A 21,492-nucleotide genomic window follows, 5' to 3' on the forward strand; every position below is an offset into this window, starting at 1 on the left:
AGCTGAGTAGATAAGTGCTGTTACAAAGGATAAACAATGAAGGAAAACAATAAGAAGCTCTTCCTCAGTAACGTGATTTATAAATACTGCACTGATACATTATTAAAATAAGCAAAATGCACTGGAGTTTTCACTCATCCTTTACTCATTCAGCTTACCTTTTATTAGCTCTCTGAACATACTCAAAACATTGCTTCAACTAAAAGATAGCTAGACAATGCTGAGAAGGTACTCTGCTGTTATTTCATCTTTATAGAAGCAAAATGAAATTAGAATCCTTGTTTAGATAGACTCACTGGAGTAAAGCAGTTACACATAGGAGCAAGGCTTATATATTCTACTAAGCACACAAAAATGGGACTAGCACTAGTCTGTGCTTCTATTCATGTACAGGCTGCTAGCTGCCTTATTAAAATCAGTTATCTTAGTCATACAGGACTAAGTACTGAGTAGCTGAGTGACACTTATCTCAGAAGCGCTCCTATGGTCAAAACTGTTCCACCTCTTATTCATTGCTGTACTCAGCAGATCTTACTGGGTTAACAGTGTAAAGTGACAAAGCTAAAAACAAGACCTCTGCTATATACCAATTCATTAGGCAGGACAGTGACTGGAGAATACAAGGTTTCAAGCCCTCAGTCTGTGTCAGATTTCTGGAAAGGCTCTCTTAACCAAAAAGTCATTTGATATCCTAAAGATGAGACATGCACATTCCTGTAAAACATTACTGAACCATTAAAACTGATTACTCAGTGGAATGATGCAACTGAAAACATCCGGCACACATCAGCAGTATCCTTTACAGTTTCAATTGGAAAACTAGCTCATATTTTGAACATTTGAGCACATCTCTGGTTTTAGTATGATAATTTAAACATGAGCAGAATGTTCATGATCATTTGGAGGTTGGTAAATAAGATCATATTTCTTTCAGTTTATTTATTTTTTCCTACAAGGAAGTGACTTAAAAATTTGCAGCAATTTTATCTCCAGCAGAAAGAAAATTAAACTTTTTCCCACTTGCCTCAATTTTTAGAAGATTTACGAATTAATAACCAGAATGCTCTATGTCAGCTTTTCCAAGTTTTGACTGCCTTCCTCTACATTTGCCCAGCCTCCCAAGACTTCATATTTAAAATGATCTCAGAAACTTTCTCTGGTCACCTAGAAATCTTGGGTTTTTTTCCTCTTCATGTTTCAAAAACCAACCTGGGTAAGACAGAATATGAATACCAGAAATATCATCCCTTGTTAACGATTGTATTTATTTTGTTCCTAAGATATTTCTTATACTGAAATCTTACCCATTCACAAATTCTTTCAGACAGCTTCCAGTAGCTGCTGTGACAGGTATTTTATGTGCATCCTTAGCAGCTGATAGCCCTGGCTGGTTTTGTTTATGGCAGGATGAACCATGGAGTCATCAGAAAAGTCTCTCTGCAGAGACCAATATTTAAATACCTATGGATCAAAGCTAAATGCATTTCCCCCTATTCACAAAATCATCAAGTACTGACAATGGAAAATGGAAGAATCTTTGACTAAATCTTTTGTATCAACGTGCATTCTCTTCTTTTTGGTGACTAGTGGTTTTGTTTGCTTCTCACACCAGGATTAACATTTTCATAATACTTTACCCACCCAAGCAATCATTCACATTTCTTGGCACCATTTACAATATAACTGAAGACAATGTGACACACTGCCAATGAATCTCCTGAGGTTCTCTATTCATATGTTATGACTAAGCAAACTGTCATAAGTTTCTACAGAACTGTTATCGCTCTTGAGTTTAGTGCTTTATGTCTGCAAAAACAAGGTGTTAAGAAAATGCAATTTTGCAATTCAGAAAACAGTCTTTTCCCTCAGCAATCTGCACAGCTGGCTTCCAAATATTATTAAAAATGATACTTCTGCTAATTGGAAAATATAAAATATATGGAAGGACATACTTCAATGCCAAGATTAACAACAATCATTGAATGATGCACTTGACATTTCAAATGCAAATGTATGTGTGCAGATAAATATTTTTAGAAAAAATATGAATTCAAATTTGGATTTATTTATATAAGTCATATCTGGAAAGGCAGAGTAAGCTCAATGCACCACATACATCCACTTTCCCCATTAAAAATATGATGTTCATTCTCTTATGATGATAATCCCTATTTCAATTTAGAAATTATGTGGAAAATCACTCCCCAGTATTTGAAAATGAAAATGGCAAAAGGAATAGACAGTTGTAGAAAACAACTCTAATATCTACCTAAGGATAGAGGTGATGGGAGAAAAGAAGCCTGCACCATTTCTTGCAATGGACACTCAGAGGCCCTAGAGTGAAATTTTGCATGTGTTAAACACAGCCAAGGAATTCTGCAGCTAGAGAAGCTGGTAGCTGCAGCATTACATTTCCTTGCTCTTAGCAGTCAGTCAGCAATGCTACTACCAAGTCAGGTCATCAAATAATTTGCTTTCACTTGAGTACCTTCTTGTTCCAATACTTCCTCTTCTGCTTGCTTTTTAGCAAGCAAAACTTTTTTATCATGAAGTCGGGCTATCAGTGATGCTCTGATAGTTTACAGCAGTTTAAGGTCTATGTAAGAGTAAGCTGGGCTAATGTTCCAATTCATTTGTGCATAACAGGTTTCCTAGTGACACAACTCATCATATTTTGTAGTCACTATGTGCAGTCAAAAGAACGTATAAAATGTAGCAGAGCCATTCAGCAGAGCATTCCAGATGCCTGATAACACTTTAGTGAAACAAAGCAGCTGTATATTTGTTAGCTTTACAGCTGCCTTGAGTTTTTTGATCACAGAGCCAGACCACATCAATTAACCTAGAATTTGCAGCTAAAAGGACATTTCTGAATTTATTAGAACAGGCAACACATGCAACTGTGGTTCCAGAATCAGTTTGAAAAAAGAGACTGTCAAGGTTTACGCTTGGCAAACCATAGCTTACCACAAAAATGAACAGTACAGTGTTATTACACATTTCAGTAACCAACAAAAATCCCAAGAGGGAATTATTAAAGCATATCAATAGGTCAGTTCACCCCTAGTGGCTGTGTAGTGCTCCAAGATTAGTGCTGAACTGCAGTATCACAAAATGCTCCTTGTTCTCCTGCAGGATGCAGCTTCAACACTGCTCCTGAGCTTCCAGAGCACTTGGCTCTGATACTTCAGTTACCCAAACACAAAGGAAAGTGGTTAACAATTAAACTTATAATTACACATCTACGTTCTGTAATTATATTTACTATCTGTGGCTGCTCTGCCATTAGAGTACCTATAGCTGATGTTGACCAGCTGCTGACATCCACACTACTTGTAGAAGGGAAGCATTTACTACTACATTGTTCTACTAACAAAGACTTTTAGGAAACCCCTGTGAGCTTCTTTCCTTCCCAGGACTCACTGTGGGCCATAAGAGACTGTGGCCCAAAAAAGGAAGAAGAGTCCATGTCAAATAACTAAACAACTCCTCCCTGAGTAATCGCTAAGGTACAATTCCAAGCACAAACCCAGATTTTTAAGGTAGTTGCATGGGAAACAAAACAAAACAGAACCCTCCCCACTTTCCATTCCTGCATTTGCAGTGTTTTCTGTAGTTCAGCATCAGCACATTGCAGCAAGGTCTCAAAATCAACCCTGATAGTCTGAAACTTAGCAAGATATTGCAATGGCTGACTTTTTTAAGTTAGAAATAGGGCTTCTCTAGGTCATAGGGTCAAGATTTAAACCCCAAAGATACAAGAGCACTTGGTGCCGTCATGGGCAGCCGGTGATTAAATCTTTCCACAGAGGACTCCCCACATCGCTGCCACTAAAACCTTGACATAACAAGTGGCCTACTCACAGACACACAGTCAAGTCTCATATCATAGAATCATAGTGGTTGGAAAGGACCTCAAGAGATCAGAGTCCAACACAGGTAGGCATCCAGGCAGGTCTTAAATATCTCCAGAGGAGGAGATTCCACAACCTCCCTGTGCAGCCTGTGCCAGTGCTCCGTCACCCTCACCGTAAAGAAGTTCTTGCACACATTTGTGCGGAACCTCCTGTGCTGCAGTTTCTGTCCGTTCCCCCTTGTGCTGAAATCAAGGTAGACTACATCCACCTCTGCTGTATGATGGCTATAAGAGTACAGCTCCATCCAGATAACGTTCTGCTACAGACAGGTTAAAAGTCCCCATCTCTAGCCACACTAAAGTCACAGTCACTAGGAAAAGGACCAGTTTCTGAGCAATTCTATCCCTAGACAAACCAGGGATAATCTAAGCAACAAAGGTAAGAATTGACTAAAGCAACTTTTTTCTCTCCCGCTCCTGGTACCTGGTGCCTTTTTCTGAGATCAGTGCATATATACTGACTGGATCAGAGCAATTCACCCTTAGGGTGCTGATGTCCTTTATAGTAAATTATTTCTTGGTATATTTGATTTTATGCCATAAGTACTCAGTAGTGCCTGGGAAAAAGCCAGTAAAGAGAATCCCTCATTGAATTTTTTTCTAGCATAAAGAAAGTGAAGGGGAAAATGTTCATATAAAAATAAGAATGCCATTTGAAGTAAATTCTTTTCTGCTTTGTTGTGAGCCAGTGGCTGTGAGAACATTTGCTTCACTTGAGCAAAGAAAGATGGACATCTTTACAGATTTGGGAAACTATTTTGGTTAAGTCTACATAAACTTTTATGTTGATTTCATCCTCATTTTTCCCTTTCTTCTCCTGCTGAGGATGTGCATGAATGCAAACGTCTTGGTGTTTCCATTTTTCATCTCAAGATCTATTTAATCTGTTAGTGTTTGTTTGCTTTTAAATGCGACTCACTTTGCTAAATAACTGGCAGGAAGAGTGGCAAGTAGAAACTAGAGCAGAGTAACTACACTGGTGTTTTATAACTGCAAGCCTTACATTAAATTTTGGATTAACATAATCACTAAGTTGTGGGCACAATAAACAGTAACTGGGTAAGAGGAAAGAAGGTTGGCTGTCTTGCTTTCTTAATTTTTTTTAAATTTGTAAATCTGTGGGGAAAAGATATCTATAATCCCTGGTGAAACTGTATTTAAGACAGCAGCAGTTAAAAAAAAAAATAAAAGAAGCAATACTCTGAATTAGATTTGAACCTAAAAGAATATTTCCTCACGTCTGTCATTTTTAAGAGCCAGAAACTGAGGCTATCAATAGCCAGGAACAATGTGAAAAGCTTTAAGACAAAATGATGAGGTAACATTGAAAGGAAAATATGAATATGAAAAAATAACAATATAACAAAAACGCTTACTGAACTACCAATAACGTATTAGTTTAACTAGCAAGCTTCTTTCTCCTAGTACTTGAAGCAGTTTTATGACTCAAAGCTCTTATACCTTAAAAATACATAGTGATCTAAAGGTCATACTAGGATGACGGATAAAGATATTCTGCTCCAAGTCACTGCCTCTCTAGTGACTTCGAATTAATAATGGTAATTCGAAGCACCAGTTAGGTTATTAATAACTTACTCTAATATCCAAACATCTACTCTTTGCTCAAGTGTAATTAGCTGTGGAAAACAGGACTGCTTCATTCATTGGAACAGCAAAACAGGAAAAGCTCCTGGCAATAGCAGAGCACTGTTCTAAACACTTTGCTAGAGGTATGAACAAACTATCTTAAAATTTGAACTACTTTTATCCTATGGTTGCTTAAATGAAACACTTGCAGAAATATTCCTTCTGGATCTTCTACTTTTGTATACGGAACATGGAAAAATCCCTATCTTGTATAAACTCAGGCTGCTGTGCAGCTGACCTTAGAGGCAGCATAAGGTAGAAGTACTGATGAGACTGGGCATGGCTTCCCATCAGCATTACTCTCCAAACTGCTCATTACAGAGCATTCACTTATTACTCCGATGTCAATGGTAGTTAAATATCCCCAGCTGGATTCCAAACAAATAAAGTCAAATTCAATTCTAGATATATTTTTAAATTGGTGTGTTGTTCTTCCTTCCCTTGCTTATGTCAGATCTGTCCTCATCATCAGCATTTGAAAGTCTTGCTGCCAGCAGTGCCTACTACTGAAATAGGAATATCACTGATATTCCCATTTTGCATTTTTCTTTCAAAAAGCCTTCTAATTTCTTTCAGCCACAAATTCTACCACATGGTTTAGCTTTGACTTCTTTTGCCTGATCTAGCTATTACCTTAGCTTCAAACAGTTTACACAATAGATTATTTCCTAGGCTAACTGTCCTTCTCTTAGAAAACCTCAGCATTCAAACACAGTTGTTCTTCCTTGATAGTGTATACTGAAGAAACAGTCATTTAAAATTAAATTTCTCTGCTAACTTTTATCTTTCTCACAGCGTGATTCACAACTTATATTTCAAATATTCAAAGCACTCTATTAATCTCTCCTAAACGCTCTCAACCATTTTTATACCCTTTGAAAGAGATGTATGAAGCAAATTCCTTGTCCAGTAAAAGAGCTCTAACTCTGGTCTTCCTGGAAACGTTTTCCACTTACACTACTCTCTTACAAATGCAATATTGCATTTCCTTTTTTCCTCAATTGCATCCTTCAGGAGACGTAGGCACAGGTGCACTTTCTGCTTTCACAAAGCAGGAAGCAAAGTAGAAATTGTTTTATTTGGCAACTAATGCTCAGCCCTACTTAAGGAGAAAGGAACGAGACTAGAATTGCATTTTAACATCCAATATTATTGTAGCTTAACAAAGTCATCACTTACAGTCACTAAGGAATTTGTTTTCATGATTAAATAAATAAAGAAAAACAAGAGTCCAAATCAAATTTAGAGTAACTAAAACCTGCCAAAGGCAGGCCTTAATTCCTCCAAGTGCCACATGTATCACATTATCCTTCCATGAACAGTAAAACATCAAATAACAGCATTTCACTAGAAGTGCGACAGACTGACACCTGTCATTTTTCATTTAAATGAGTGTTTATCCAGTAGCTTACTAATAAGCTCAGTGAACAAAAGCACCTACAAGGTTCCACCAATAAATGAGAACCTTTCAGGCCTAAAATTAGAAAGAAACACCACAACATATGCAGACTAGGAAATGTGCCCAGCTGCATCACAAAAACATAAGGGTTGGAAGGGACCCCTAAAGAGTGGGCAGCAATAATGGTTCTGGAGCAAAACCCCCAGCACCAGCTACTGTCATACAGCTGTTTCTAGAGTCAGGTCTGATATACACCAAGGCAGCACACATCTCACAAACGTGTGATTTAGTATCTTGGACCTAAATGTAGAATAGTTTGGCCCAGGTTAATTAGTCTCAGAAGAATCAGCCTGTCAGATGTTTTGCATAGGCATGTTTTTGAGATGCTATGTTTCCTGTATCATTCTGTTCAGCAAAACAGCCAGAAACAACTTCATGGAGAACTACATGGAAATATGTGATAAATGAAGTAGATCCCATTCCCACCCAGCTTGTTTTTTTCTGCTCTAAATTACATAAGTAACACACAGTGTGTCCCATAAGTACCTTTCCAGCAGCTGAGAAACTTTTTCAATAGAATCAAGTCTTCTACTGATAGGAAAACCGAGAACTGTTTGATGCACTGTGCATTTTTAAGTTGGTGGGATTGCTACTGAATCCCCAGATGAGATACCAAATTCATCTGCAGTGTTGCTCCATGAAAACTGAAGGAATATTGGCCGTAAATACCTTCTGTTACCATCAAATTCCTTAGGTGTTCCAGAAGTAAGCATAAACTAAACTAAATTTTCTATTTGCTATTAATCCTGCAATATCTTTAAATTCTCAGCCCCTTGTCCTATACAGGAAGCAGACCCAGTCAAGTACAATTTATTTGTGAAATTTGCAGCTACTGGTGTTTTGCATCACATTTTTTCTAATGCATTTTATGTCTGTCCCAACCGATTCCTATCTGTGAGGGATTTTATAGTAACATTAATTCAAAAAGTTGAAAAATAAAAATAAAAAATATATAACTATTTTCTGCTGCCTTGGTAACCTCTGCTGTAACAGCCGATCCTTGGAGTAAGACAGTTTCTAGTGGGAGAAGTTGCCAGTATTTTAAGGAAGAATGATGTTCTCTTTAGTGCTAATGATAACAGAAGCTAAAAGCCCCCATGAAGAATGTTCTCTTTGCACTACAGAAGACTTGCTTAAAGAATTTGAAATTATTTATTTCTGTATTCAAACTCTTTTGTTATCTCTTCCATAACAATATCATTAATGTTCTAACTACAACCTCATTTAAACTGCAGCATGGCTTTCATTTGGTAATGCTGAAAATGTTGTTTTCTTTCCCCTGCCAAGTGAAAATCCCAAAGATGATGTAAATGCACTTAACACCTCTATATCTGTTGATTTCAGAAACCACACATTGCTCGTACACCATTGGGAAGGGATCAGTGCAGCTGGAAAGAATGGGCAGATCCTGTGCAGAAATGCTATGAGAACAATCTTACAATACAAGGGCTCCTAAACACCACAAAATTTCTGAGCTATCAGACTTGAAAAACATAAAGCTTTGGGAAAGCATGACATCAGCACTATATAGAGACTGGTTCTAGTTTCATATGCCAAAATAGAACATACTTGTTTTTATTTATTTACTTGAAATCTAATTTGCAATAATGTATGAGTAAAAGAAGACTTACAGCTCACTGACTGCAGGCTGCATATTTCCAATAGGATAACTTTCAAAACAATTTCCCATTTTAATTCAGTTCCAATTTCTTCTGTTTTCACTCCAACACTAACTAAAGGAGTAACACGAACTTACTTAAAAACAGAGTCAGTGACCTGGTCTGGAGCACAGGCCTTCTGAGGAGCATTTGAGGGAGCTGGGATTGTTCAGTGTGGAAAAGCGAAGGCTTGGAGGAGACCTTATGAGTCTCTATATCTACATGAAGGGATGTTGTAGTGAGCTGGGGATCAGCTTCTTCTCTCATGTACCTAGTGATAGGACTAGAAGGAACGGCCTCAAATTGCACTGGGAAGATTCAGGTTGGATGTTAGGAAATACCACTTCTCTGAAAGAGTGGTCTGGTGCTGGAACCAGGGAGGTAGTGGATCAAGTGTATCAAGGAACATTTGGATGTTGTGTTGAGGGACATGGTTTAGTGAGAACTATTGGTGATAGGTGGACGGTTGGACTGGATGATCTTGTAGGTCTTTTCCAACCTTTGTGATTCTGTTTCTCCAGTATTAGCAGCATTATTCTACTAACAGACTACACAGCGCCATGACTTAGTGTGGGTGGAAACCACACGCAGGGTACAACTTCCCGGGTAAGTAAAGTGGTTAAAAAGGCAAATTTGAAACTTGTTGTCAAGCTAGAAAGAACCCTATTCAGCAGTATGTATACAGAATCCGTGACATTAGGAAAACTATTCACAGTCATGCTCCACTTGAATATTTAAAAAGCTCCTTACAGAGGCAGTCACATTTGCTCCAACACAACTGCTCTCTCATAAGAAAGACTTCTAAAGCATTCATAGACATCATAGTTCAGTAAAACACTGCAACCAGCATGGAACTTTTGAGAAAGCTATCATGTCCCTCTCACATACAGTAAAAGTCAATGAACAACTGAGAAAGACCAGCTGCCTTAAAAGGAGCTGCATCCCAGTTTGCTTCCTTGGCACATTTAAAGCCAGTCAACCATGACAGCACTAACATTTGTCCTGCTGAACTCTGGACTACATGGAAGTCAGAAGTATCCCTGCTCCTGCTAGCACTTTGGAAATTGTGGTATACCAAGATAAAACTCCTCCATTTATCTTCCTATTTTAGAGAAATTAAAGGAAAAAAATAACCTCTAGAAGGATGAGAGAATCTGGTATATTTCTGCTGGAAAATGACTGACCAAGAGCATTAAGTCACCCACTGCTATCAGCTTCTTCAGGAAAATGTGTAGATAACACAGAAGATTATAACAGTAGAAAGATAGTAACAGGAAAGGAAGGAAACAAGGTAGCCCTCTTGTCCACAGGAACACATCAGACCTGCAGTCTTCCCAGATTCTGAAATCCATTCCTCATAATAATTAAGCCAGCTGAGGAAGGGCTGAGAAGCAGCACAACTGACCTGACAATGAAATATAAGGAAAATATATTGAAATAAGAGTTAGCTGATAAATATAAAATATTAAAATAAATGCCAGTAAATAAAGAAAGATGAGAATCTTCATAAAATTTTCTCCCCAGAATAATCCTGCCATCTCCAGTGCCAACAAACTCTGGGCTGCATGATACAGAAAAGCTGAGCATGGGGAAGTGGGCTCCTTTGACAAACCAGACTTTTCAAGAGAACTGCAGGGATAAAGCTGTACCCTCCTCCAGCTACTCATCATCAGATAATCCATGACATATCCATAGCCAGTCTTCAGATAAAGAGACCAGAAAACAATTGTTGTATAGCAGGCAGAATCTATCAGAGGTCTCAGTAATGCCAAGCTTTCCAAGGTCAGGTCATTCTTTCCAAAACTATATAAACCAGACCAGGAAGAGAGAGAAATCAGTAACCAGCCAAATCTGTACCTTCCACGGCTTCATGGAGGTACTTCACAGCCAGATTGTTCAGAGAAACAATCAAGAAAACAGCACATCAGTGTCAAAGAAACGTCTCATGTACAGCTGTGAAATTAGAGTTTTCCTTGTTTATTAGGCAAAATAATTTGCAACAGAATTAAGTTGTTTTATTGAGTCAGTGCTGGGCATCCCACAAGCCTGCCTCTGAGACACTACATGAATAAGAAAGAAACAGGTGAACAGAGTACAGTAAAATCTCTCTTTCATACTACAGAAAACATGAACTTGTTCTTTAAAACAGTATGAGTGACTAAGTTTCAGAATATAGGAGATGACTTTGTGATCATACAGCCCGAATGCAGTATTCATTTGTTTGTCATTGTTTAAGAACTGTTTCCATTTAAAAGGAAGATTAAATGATAGAAATGCACAGAATAATGCAGTAGTAATTTTACTGCAAGAGTAACTCCTCACTTTCCAGGAGCACATGAGCTAAAACATCAGTCTGTCCCGAAGACTTCAAAGCATTAGCAACCTGCCCTGAGGTACAGATGAGCAGGACACAGAGAGCACTGCCTGGCAACCCTGTCTTATGGAAGTGTTTTCCCTGAAGACCAAACAGAACAGATGACTATGAAGTACTGCATTGGGAAGGAATGGGATATTTGAGATAAATTCAAAAGCAAATCTGAATAACAATTCTCTGTATAGAAATACTATAGAAGAACTCACAAAAAGTTAAGTAAGTTATCTATATGGATGGCAGGAAACAGAAAAAAACTGAAGGTGAAGTATCAGCAATAAAACTGAAGCAAGACACAGCATACAGTGAAGCTACTAAATAGTTTGATAGCAAAATAGCTGCAAAACTGATTAACAGAAGAAAATTTCCAAACCAGAATGGTAAATGAGACACTACTCCAACAAAACATCCCATGTTCCCATCTTGTCTTACTTCCTACAGGATAGGAACTAATTTTCATCACAGAGACAACCCTTTCCCCAAAAATGATCACTGCTGTGGGAATCAACAGCTATTAGGTTATCAATCTCTATGGTCAAGAGATAAAGATGTAACAGCAAATACATCACTTATCACTCACCATACCAAGAAGTAACAAATTCTCTGTCTCATTTCAAATGCAGGTGGTCTGACATTAGATCTAAGATTCTTGTTTAGAAGCAATCCAAAATGGCATTTTTAATGATCTTACAAATCTCCCAGGACCATAACAGCTATGTGCATTGCTGTTGCTATTCTATTCCCGGAAAACAAAGAACACACCAATTCACTTCAGCAGTGGAATGGAGCATCCATACTCACAAAAAAAGCATTAGGAAGCAAAGCACTCTACAAGTGCACCTAGAAACATTAGGGCAGTAACAGGCCACATCCTGCTCTTATGCAACAACTAGTTAGCATACACTTAAAAATAAGCACGTCATTTTCTTCTTTTCAAACATCCTATAGTTTCAATAAAAACTAAAGTTTAAGAAGGTCTGAAGTGGTGATGAACTTATTTCCTAACTCCCTTGACACAACTCCATGCCATTCCCTCAGATCCTGTTGCTGTAACCAGTGACAAGAAATGGGCACCTGCCCCTCTACTCCTCTGTGAGGAAGCTGTAGACCACTATGGGGCCTCCCCTCAGTCTCCCATCAAGGCAAAAATTAAAAAGCAGTTGATGAAAGTGCTAGAAAAAGAGAAGCCACAGCAATGGAACCATGCAGCTAAAGATGGTATTAGGAGAAAACACTTGGAAAACCCTGTGTAACAGTCTTGAGAAAGAGATGTTATTTCCCATGGCAGAAAGGCACATCCTGCACAGTGCATACTATTGAGGTTTAATGGTGCAAATACAATTACTCCAAAAACCCACATGTCAATAATTACCATTTTCTAGCATTAATCTCCCTTGCCCCACTAAGAAACAGAAACAAGCTGTTGCCAGCATATATAGAAACCAGGAGTGAAATACAGTCATGGCATCTCTGAAATTCCATGACAATCTCCCAGGTACTCTGTAAATCAAACCATCAAAGAGTTTGAGAGAGGATTGCACCAACTTGCTAAACAAGATTTTCAACATGATTCTATACTTCCAAGCAATATCTTCTTTGTAAAAAATAAATTCTAATGGTATTACTAGAAGCAGGACCTTGAAAACCAATGTAGCCAATTGGCTTGCTTGGTCTGGATTTTAATTCTTGCAAATCTAGATTTCCCTCTAAGTGGATGTAGTAAAGTCTTTAGTGTCTGATGCACAACAAATAACCTCTGTTTTATTTTACTTACACAATGTTACAATGGAGATGAGGCAAGTATATATATAAATGGTCATAATTCTGTTAATTTACATAAATCCCACGTGGAAGAAGTAAGTATATGAGGCAGACCACTGGAATAATGACAATAGCAAAAAAAAAAAAATGATGCAACATTTATAATACCGGGTAACTAAGTATGCATTTACTGTATTTTTTTCAGTCTTTGAAAGTGTTGGCATTCAGACTTCTCCAAGAACAGACACTTTCATTGTGCTGCAAGGAAGCTGCTGCCTTGCTACTGTAAGGCTTCAGTTTAGTTAGCAGATTCCAATAGTATTGTCTTTTTGGTTTTTTTTGTTTTTAATTCAAAGTTGACTAATATAAAAATAATTATCTTCTTTATTCTTGTTCCCAAAGGTAATGGTGAAGAACAAAAGCAAAAGAAGTTGTTGGGAAAAAAAAAATCAGTTATTCTGAAACCATGAGTGATGTGAGATCATCCTCTCAAAAAATGTTAAGTACTTGAATACTTTTGAAAGACATCTGCTCTACAGCCACCCTAATCACTGAAGCATCCTTCACATTTATATGAAAACTATTCTTAACATATCTTTTCTCATGTTTCAACATGTTTATAATGTATTTAACAAAATAAAACACTTTGAGGTTGAAAAATAAAACAAGAATAGGGCTGTTTACTTTAAAGAGGATTCTGTTTGCTGGATGAATTACTACCAAGAGTAAAAATATTTAAATAATTTTGATTTAAAAGAAACCACACTGCTTCCTAAAATTCTAGTGTGAGCTGAAAAACATTACATCATACGTACTACTATGCATATTCCAATAAGCCAGAAAAAAAAACAAAACAATACAGGCATAGGGAAAAATAAAAACAGATTTTTTTTTAATCTGTTGCACCATGGCCACTCTTCCTGTCAAACACTGCTACAATAACTTGACTTTGAGTAGTAAATTCTTCTGCATTGAGCAAAAGCATCCTAATTATTCAGACACCAACTGTGAAGCAAAGAGCATTCAGCACCACAGTGGCATCATCCACTTAACTGTTTATCACTAAGTCTATTTTCGTATTTTATGTCACAATCGTGGGAAAAATTGAAGGCAGAAAACAGAACATTAGATCATGGAGGAGAATTGAAATACACAGAGTGGAAGCATTCAAGAAGAGGTTGTATATTACACATGGCTTGGGTCCATTTGGAGGGCAGGCCATACACACACTACATCTGAGGCTGACCACTGTTAAGCGGCTGAGATCCAATGCCCCCCTCCCTCAGAGTTGCAGGACTAATTATGCCCCAAGTTTAATCATCCGAGATAACATCAGGGATTACAACTGTAAAGTTGATGTGTTCCTATCCTAAACCTCAGGTACATTTGTTTACGAATCACCAGAAGCATGTAGCATACATCCAATTGCATCCAATTTTTTTTTGTACAAAACCAAGTCAAAATTACCTTCAGACATTGAGACCACACATTCCCCTAAATTCAGTCTCTCAGATTTACATATATATTGCTTGAGCTGTACAAAAGCTCTGGGAACAAGTGATGCTGTAAAAATTTGCATCACAGATACATATAACTACCAATGGTTAGGATAATGGACCTATGGTAAGGGAAATTAGAGGCTATTAATATCCTTTGATGTTTAAAATCCCGTGGTACATCTTTCCACAGTACACCAGAGAAAGAACAAGCAAAAAATAGTATCTTTAAAAACACTACTGGATTTTGCTTGTTATTAAAAATCAACTTCTGCCAGAGGGAATTTAAATAAGGATAATGCTAAAGTTGACTTAATACTTTGGTATGTCTTACTACCTGTTTAACAACGATAATGAAAAGTAATAAAGTGAACTATACAAGTTGTTATATCCATGGACATCTTGTCCCATTAATTATTGTCGTCCCTGTGCTGTACATTATATCTACATAAAGTTTCAGAAAGGTCTGTGACGTGTCATGAAAGCACAGTAAAGTAAAGCACCTACCTTTTTCAGGAACCGCACTCCATAGGTAAATATATAAAGGTAAAATGTGAATCTCCACCTGCAAAAAGTACAATACATTAACTCTAGGATACCAGCTTTACAAAACTCACAATTCAACAAACCTTACTTACAGCACCACCAACCCAACATACGCTGGTCACATTAACAGATGTAGAAGCAAAATTCTGTGCTGCTTTTCTACAACTTTTATTATCAAATATTCTGCTCATCTGCCAGCTTTTTCCCAGCTTCCCACCTGACTTAAGAAAATATTAATTTCACATCAGGCGAACAATCTTTCAAGGATAATAAGTTCTGAAAAGTTTTTTGAAAACTAGTAATAGAGAACAAAGGACAATTCACAGGCCTGTTGCAGGGAAGTCCACGTTATTAAGTACTGGAAAACCTACCAAGCTTGGAGAGAACAGAAGAGTCCAAGACAGTGCTAATCGCTTCTAAGTGGGAAGAATTCTATCATGTAGAATTCTATCTATGTAATTCCATCACCAAGCAGAGGATTCAAATATGAAAGAGATTTGTAAAGAACTGGGATTTATTGATTCCACTCTCATAACAAATGTTTCTTTTGAAAACTGCACCCCAATTCAGTAAAATACTTCTGTATATAATTAGAACTTACTCTAGAAGGAGACAATTCAGTACTCGTTTAAATTAAACATCTGTTCCATACTTCAAAGTTCTAAGGTTACTCTGTTTCAGAGGTTCCTAGGGTTATACTTGCTTCACAAGGGATTCCTTTTGATGATCTCTTACTTAGAAGCAGCATTAAAATTATGCAATTTGTGTGCAAATAAGTTTGATTTTCACATAAAAAAATGTGACAGCTAGGACTGCCATCACTTCTGATACTCTGGAGTTACTATGCAATCAGAGGAAAAGAACATTAGATAACGTTAGTGTGCTGCACACAAAATATGGTCTTCAGTTATGAGAAGCATAACCACCAGCAAGCAGGGATTGTGCAGAGTAGATTCCAAAAATTCACTCGATTCTAGAGAGAGCATTTGCATCAGATAGATATGTTGGACGTAAGTACATATCTGTAACTTATGTCTGCTTCCAAAGAGTTTCCTAGCTACGCTTTTCCTAGAGAGTTTTCTATTCCAAAGCACACATGAAGTAATTGCTGGGTTTCTAGGTCCTCTTTTCATAGACAAATTAAAAGAAAACAAAATGATGACACAGAAGAAGAGAAGTCAGCAGAAGACCTAAGAAATCATCCTTGCTTCTATGGCTGTCCCCTTTTGCAAAAAAAAAAAAGTCTGCATACTGAGCACCTACCCATCTTCTGGCCCACTACTGGCTTATGAAAGAAAGGTCAAAGGAAGGAAAGTAAATAAACACCTTATGTAATGTAAATTCTCACAGGAATTTGTGGTTTTTTTTTTTCTTTTTTCCAGAGGGTTGGAGCAATCATGCAAACATGCTTCAAGTAAATACCAGTGACTTACTATACATAACATTTACAGCAGGATGAGATTTAGCTTTGTTAGTGAGGCAATACTGTTGAGTGAATCATCCTCAATTATGTATTTTACAGGACAACCTTCTGTCCACAGACAAAACTATTAGCCTACAGCTAATTGCTACTGAAGTGCATTCAGGCACTATTGGTATGGTTTCAAACCTGAAAACACTCCTAGGGAAAAGAAAAGTTAATTTAAATCTTACTCTTCAAAGTTAGTTTTACAAGTGTTTAGAAGGAAATTTATCAGACATAAATAAACTTAAGACAAGCTGAGTAAGGAGAGCATAAGAACATCAATGAGATTTGAAGTGGAATACCTCAGCTGCACAGAAATTTGCTTAGCCTGTATCCTCCAAAGCACTGCAGATATTTTTTATTCATTTGGTATTATATAAATACCAGTCTCTCAAATGGTTCAGTAACAACAGCAACACAGCTAACAGCCTACATGATGGCAGATTCATTAAGAACTGGAAAAAGACAGTACTCAGGGGAAAAGGGGAGGTGGAGGTGAGAATACATGTCCTGGTAGAAACCTTCAGATCACGTACATGGAACAAACAGCAAGGATAGCAGCATGAACCAAGGTTTTATTTGGGTAACAACTTTCTCATGAGATCAGTTCTATGGTAAGGAAACCTGCTGTTTAACTTCAAAGTTATCTACCTCCTCTAATGAAAGCTTCAAGACTGCCACTGGAAAAAAAAAAAAACAAACAAAAACCACATAAATAAATATATAAATATGACAGACTCCTTACAGAGGATTTTTAATATTAAATTTAAAATCCCCTCGATATCACCTTTATTTCACATTTCTTCTGCTGCAGCTAGCATCTCAGTTAAATGAAAAGGCCCTTTCCTAAGTCTTGCAAATTCAGAAACACTGATTTTCCATTCCACCCACAATCCAAAGCATATCCAAAGCCACAGATCTAAGCTAAAACTCTGGATTAACTTACCAGAGAATTACTGGAGCTTAGAAGAACTCTGGAGGCAAAAGCTGCCATCTGGGATTGCCAAAGACTATCAGCTTGCTCCAGCTATTTGAGTGCTCCACAGGTGATTCACATACACAATATATAATAAAATGCACTGTTGGCCTTTCCTCTTTTTTCCCAACTCTCTCAAACAATTCTATGTGGGTTGAGCTTCAGAATAAAACCAGGCTCAGAACTAGGTCATAGAAAAAGCTGGTCAAACTTAAAAACAAAAAAATAAAAATAAAAGCAAAATGCTAATTCCTGACAAACAACATCAGCAAAAGCTAGAGAACCAATATCTGGCTTTATCAAACTGCAGTCAGAATTGGCCCCCAGTATTTTTGCCATTATTAATCAGCAAACTCTGGTGGAAGCAGTGCAACAGAGGACTTCAGTATTTCCTTTCCATTGCTCTGATCCAGGCATCTTGCTGCCTTTCCTATGGAAATTTTGAAGGAAAACTTTGCCTGGGCCAGTAACTGCACAGAAATCCAAGTAGTTACACACCTTGTTTACCTCTGCTTGTAGTTTCTTTCTGCAAATTACAGTAAAACATCCACTGGCCAAACAGGTTAGTAAGCCCTGGTTCCAGCTGGCATAGTTAATTTTCTTCAGAGCAGCTAGCATGGACCTGTGTTTTGGATCTAGGATGAGAATACTACTGTCAACACAACGATGCTCCAGTCGTTGATGAGAAGTGCTTACACTGAGTCAAGGTCTTCTCAGCCCTTCATGCTGTCCTGAAAGCAAGGAGACCAAGGAGTGCACAAGGGAGGGGACACAGCTAGGACATTGATCCAAACTTGTCAAAGAGATATCCAGGATCATATGGCATCACGCTCAACCATAAAGATTTGGAAGAAAATTAATTTTAAGTCATTAAAATACTTATTATTATAGAGTAAGTGAATATACCTGATCTAACTAACTAGGAAACTACGTTCAAAATTTGAGTAAATGTTACACATTAACTACTGCTTACTCAGCTAACATCAACAGCCTTAGAAACATACTTCATATGTAACTATATTTTTAAACCTAAAAGCTAGATCCATGTTATCTGTAAATTAACTGGTACTGAGATCTATAAATTCTACACTGCATTAAACCATCAGGTAAAAATCACATACAGAGCAAGTGTCTCTCATGAGGCATTATAGACAGAAGAGATATACAAACAGCAAATAGACAAAATTAATGGATGTTACTTCCTTCTTGTCCAGTTACAGAATCAGAAGAGATACAAATCCAGGAATTTAACTGCAGATTTACCAAGAATCATTTACACAAGGTCACAGAGATCACTCTGCCTTTGAAGCACACCAGGAATTGAATTATCAAGGTATTTCTCAGCCTTCTTTCCTACCTAGGAGCAGAAAGCCAATAATGTAGAACTGTGCTGATGCTTTGCCAGTGTATATGCAGTCCTAACTTTCCCTCAACCTCTCCTCTTATTCAGTAGCTCAACAGGAAGAAAATCTGTCAGACTTCAGAATACCTAGATTGATTTTTGTCATTACATCTCATGTCTCTGAATCTTGGTCTCCTCCAAGACTTCTCTTTTCCAGACTGAACAATCCCAGCTCCCTCATAAGGCTTGTGCTTCAGACCCCTCACCAGCTTTATTGCCCTTCTCTGGACATGCTCCAGGGCCTTGATGCCTTTCTTGCAGTGAGGAGCCCAAAACTAAACATAGTACTCAAGGTGTGGCCTCACCAGTGCCGAGTACAGAGGTACAACTACAAGACAAGACCTCCCCTGTCTAGGAAGCACACAAGTTTTTAGAGATCTGAAGAGCTGCTAGTCCTAGTTGAAAACACAATTTCCCACACCTACTGAAGATTTTAAAAATAAACAGCTTTAATAAATCCTACACTTGTTTGTGCTTGAAATGACAAACATATACATTGAAAGCCCAAACACAGAGCAGATTAGGAGCACAATTGGTGCCTTCCACTAATTCAGGCAGTGGAATTCTTCAGTTTGTACTCTCCAGGAAATCCATACTTGTCTTGGTTCTTGATAACTAACCTCATACAAAGCTACATAACAGTGTATTTGATGGCAGCAGCCTCACTGTTCCAATATTCTGCCTCCCAAGTTCTCTTTTAATGGTAATTTCCTGCATTTTTGTAAAGCCTGACAGATGTAACTGGAATTTTACAGTGTTAATTAAAAAAATAAATTAAAAAATAAAAGTTTTCCTGCCCTTCTTGGCATGGTATTGATGATGTTGAGCTTAACTGGAGCAACTGCATGAATAGTAATCACTGTGGTTAAGTTATTTGAGGAAGGAGAAGGTTATACACAGCTCACTAAGATGTTCAAAAGAGCAAGTATGATGAATTGAGAAATTTTCATTGCTTTCCTCTTCATTTTTATGGCTTAAGATTTGGCTTTTCCACTGATTTTCCACTTGGCTGCAATCTGGAACAATTATTTAATATTTAATGTTACAGTGCCACTTGAGACCAGTCCTGTCCTAAATCTGTATGCTCAGAATACAGTTCTGAAATTTAGTAGTGCAGGAAAAAAGAAACATAATGATGCAGTTTTATAAATAATAGAGCATATTTATGTAATTAGACCAGAAAAGATGCACAATGTAATAGGTGTTTTGGCAACTCCCTCTAGGTTATGTAGCTTCTGTTTCATGGTTATGCAACTACCCTGAGGCATCCTCCTCATGAAAAAAATCCTCTTCATGAAAAAAATGATAAGATCTCAGAGATTTGTTAGCTCTGCCAAGTTTTTCTTTGCTATCATCTGGAAAGCTTGTGGGAAGAACACGGAAAAAACAGACGTCATTGCCATACATCTTCTCTCTGACTGACAAAACTGCTTTCCCCAAAAGTGACATTCAAAGTACATAGCTGACACAAACCTTTGAGAGAACAGACCCAAGGTCTTTACACCGTGGACTACTATTCTCTGTTCTTAACTGGTAATCTCACAAACCGCCTGTTTTCAAATAGCTTTCCTGTGGCAATCACAAGAGCCCCTTTTTCCCACACTTTTCCAGTTTTGAAGTAACAGATTTCTGAACTGCATTTGCTTCTTGCCTAGTAATGCTGTCCAAACTGTGATAGCCAGCATACACATAAGACAACTTTACTGACAGGTAACTATCATCTTAGACAAACAAACACTACCTATTTCCAATTTTTCTCATGTTACTTCCCCTGCAGTGTTATTTCATTTGCTTCAGAGTAGATTTTAGCCCACTAAAGCAGATGCTGGACCCTTTCTGGTACTGATCTTCCAAAGAAGTAGGTAAGGTGAAAGAGTTATTTCCCCACTTTCCTGAAGAAGCCACCCAGCTGTGCAGCGTAACTCCAACAGTACAGCATGCTCTGTCTGTGCGCAGCAGCCACAAACCCTTGTAAACATTATATTCAAACCTCATGCTGTCCTTCATTTTATTGACCCATTTACATCTTGAAGTGCATTTAGTCTTCTGTGTTCTCCTATTTCACTATCTCCTTGTCATGATTTGCTGCATTACTAAAACATTAGAAAAAACATCATATGATGTCCATTTTAATGAGCGAAGACTTTTTTTTCTTTTGTATTTTTACTGTATGGGCTGCGTCTTTTTCTGTGTTTTTTTGTTTCAGATTTGGTATGTTATCCTTCAGTATCCCAAACTCACAATAAAGAAACAGGGACAAGACATTTCAATGTTTAACGCAAATGTGCTGTCATAAGAGTACAACTTAAGCAGCTAAAATGCCAGTAAATTGAACAAGAAGCATTATCTAACCAACTATACTCTGTAGTCTGAAACTTTGTAAACAACTAACCATACAGGATAGCATTTGATACTTCAGAGCATGGTTTCTACAGTTCCCTGCACTATTTCCTGCCTGATAGTCTCTAATTCAGCTGCTTTTGAGTCCTGATCCTAGAAGCTTTTGAGAAAGTAAGCAAGTTTCTCATGTTCTACTTGCACTTTGTGAGTCTTCTTACTAAGGCCAGTACTAGCATATATTCACAGGCTTGATTTTTTTCAGGTGCGCCCTGCTTATAGTTCAACATAACTGGGATGTTCTGCTCATAAGTCACAAAATAAACAAGCAACAACAACCTAACAGTCTTCCATTTTTTTTCATGTAAATAAAAGGGAAATCTTTCCATAAGGAGATTTTGATTGACTACAAATGCAGCATTAAGCAGGCACTGTCTTGACCCAGGCCAGTTTAAAGC

The 21,492-nt window shown here is 37.6% G+C and overlaps 1 protein-coding gene across 2 annotated transcripts in view; it reads right to left on the reverse strand.

Annotated features, from left to right (window-relative positions):
• CERS6 (ceramide synthase 6) overlaps positions 1-21,492 on the reverse strand; it is a 104,642-nt gene that overhangs the window by 37,655 nt on the left and 45,495 nt on the right. For both annotated transcript variants that reach the window (XM_065750957.1, XM_065750956.1), the window contains exon 4: positions 14,816-14,873. In XM_065750957.1, coding sequence (XP_065607029.1) covers positions 14,816-14,873 — 58 coding nt within the window. The remainder of the gene's footprint in view (positions 1-14,815; positions 14,874-21,492) is intronic.

The sequence above is a fragment of the Cyrtonyx montezumae genome, unplaced genomic scaffold (genome assembly GCF_038088225.1).
Source record: "Cyrtonyx montezumae isolate F1298 unplaced genomic scaffold, pur_monq_1.0 scaffold_7, whole genome shotgun sequence".
Classification (NCBI taxonomy): domain Eukaryota; kingdom Metazoa; phylum Chordata; class Aves; order Galliformes; family Odontophoridae; genus Cyrtonyx; species Cyrtonyx montezumae.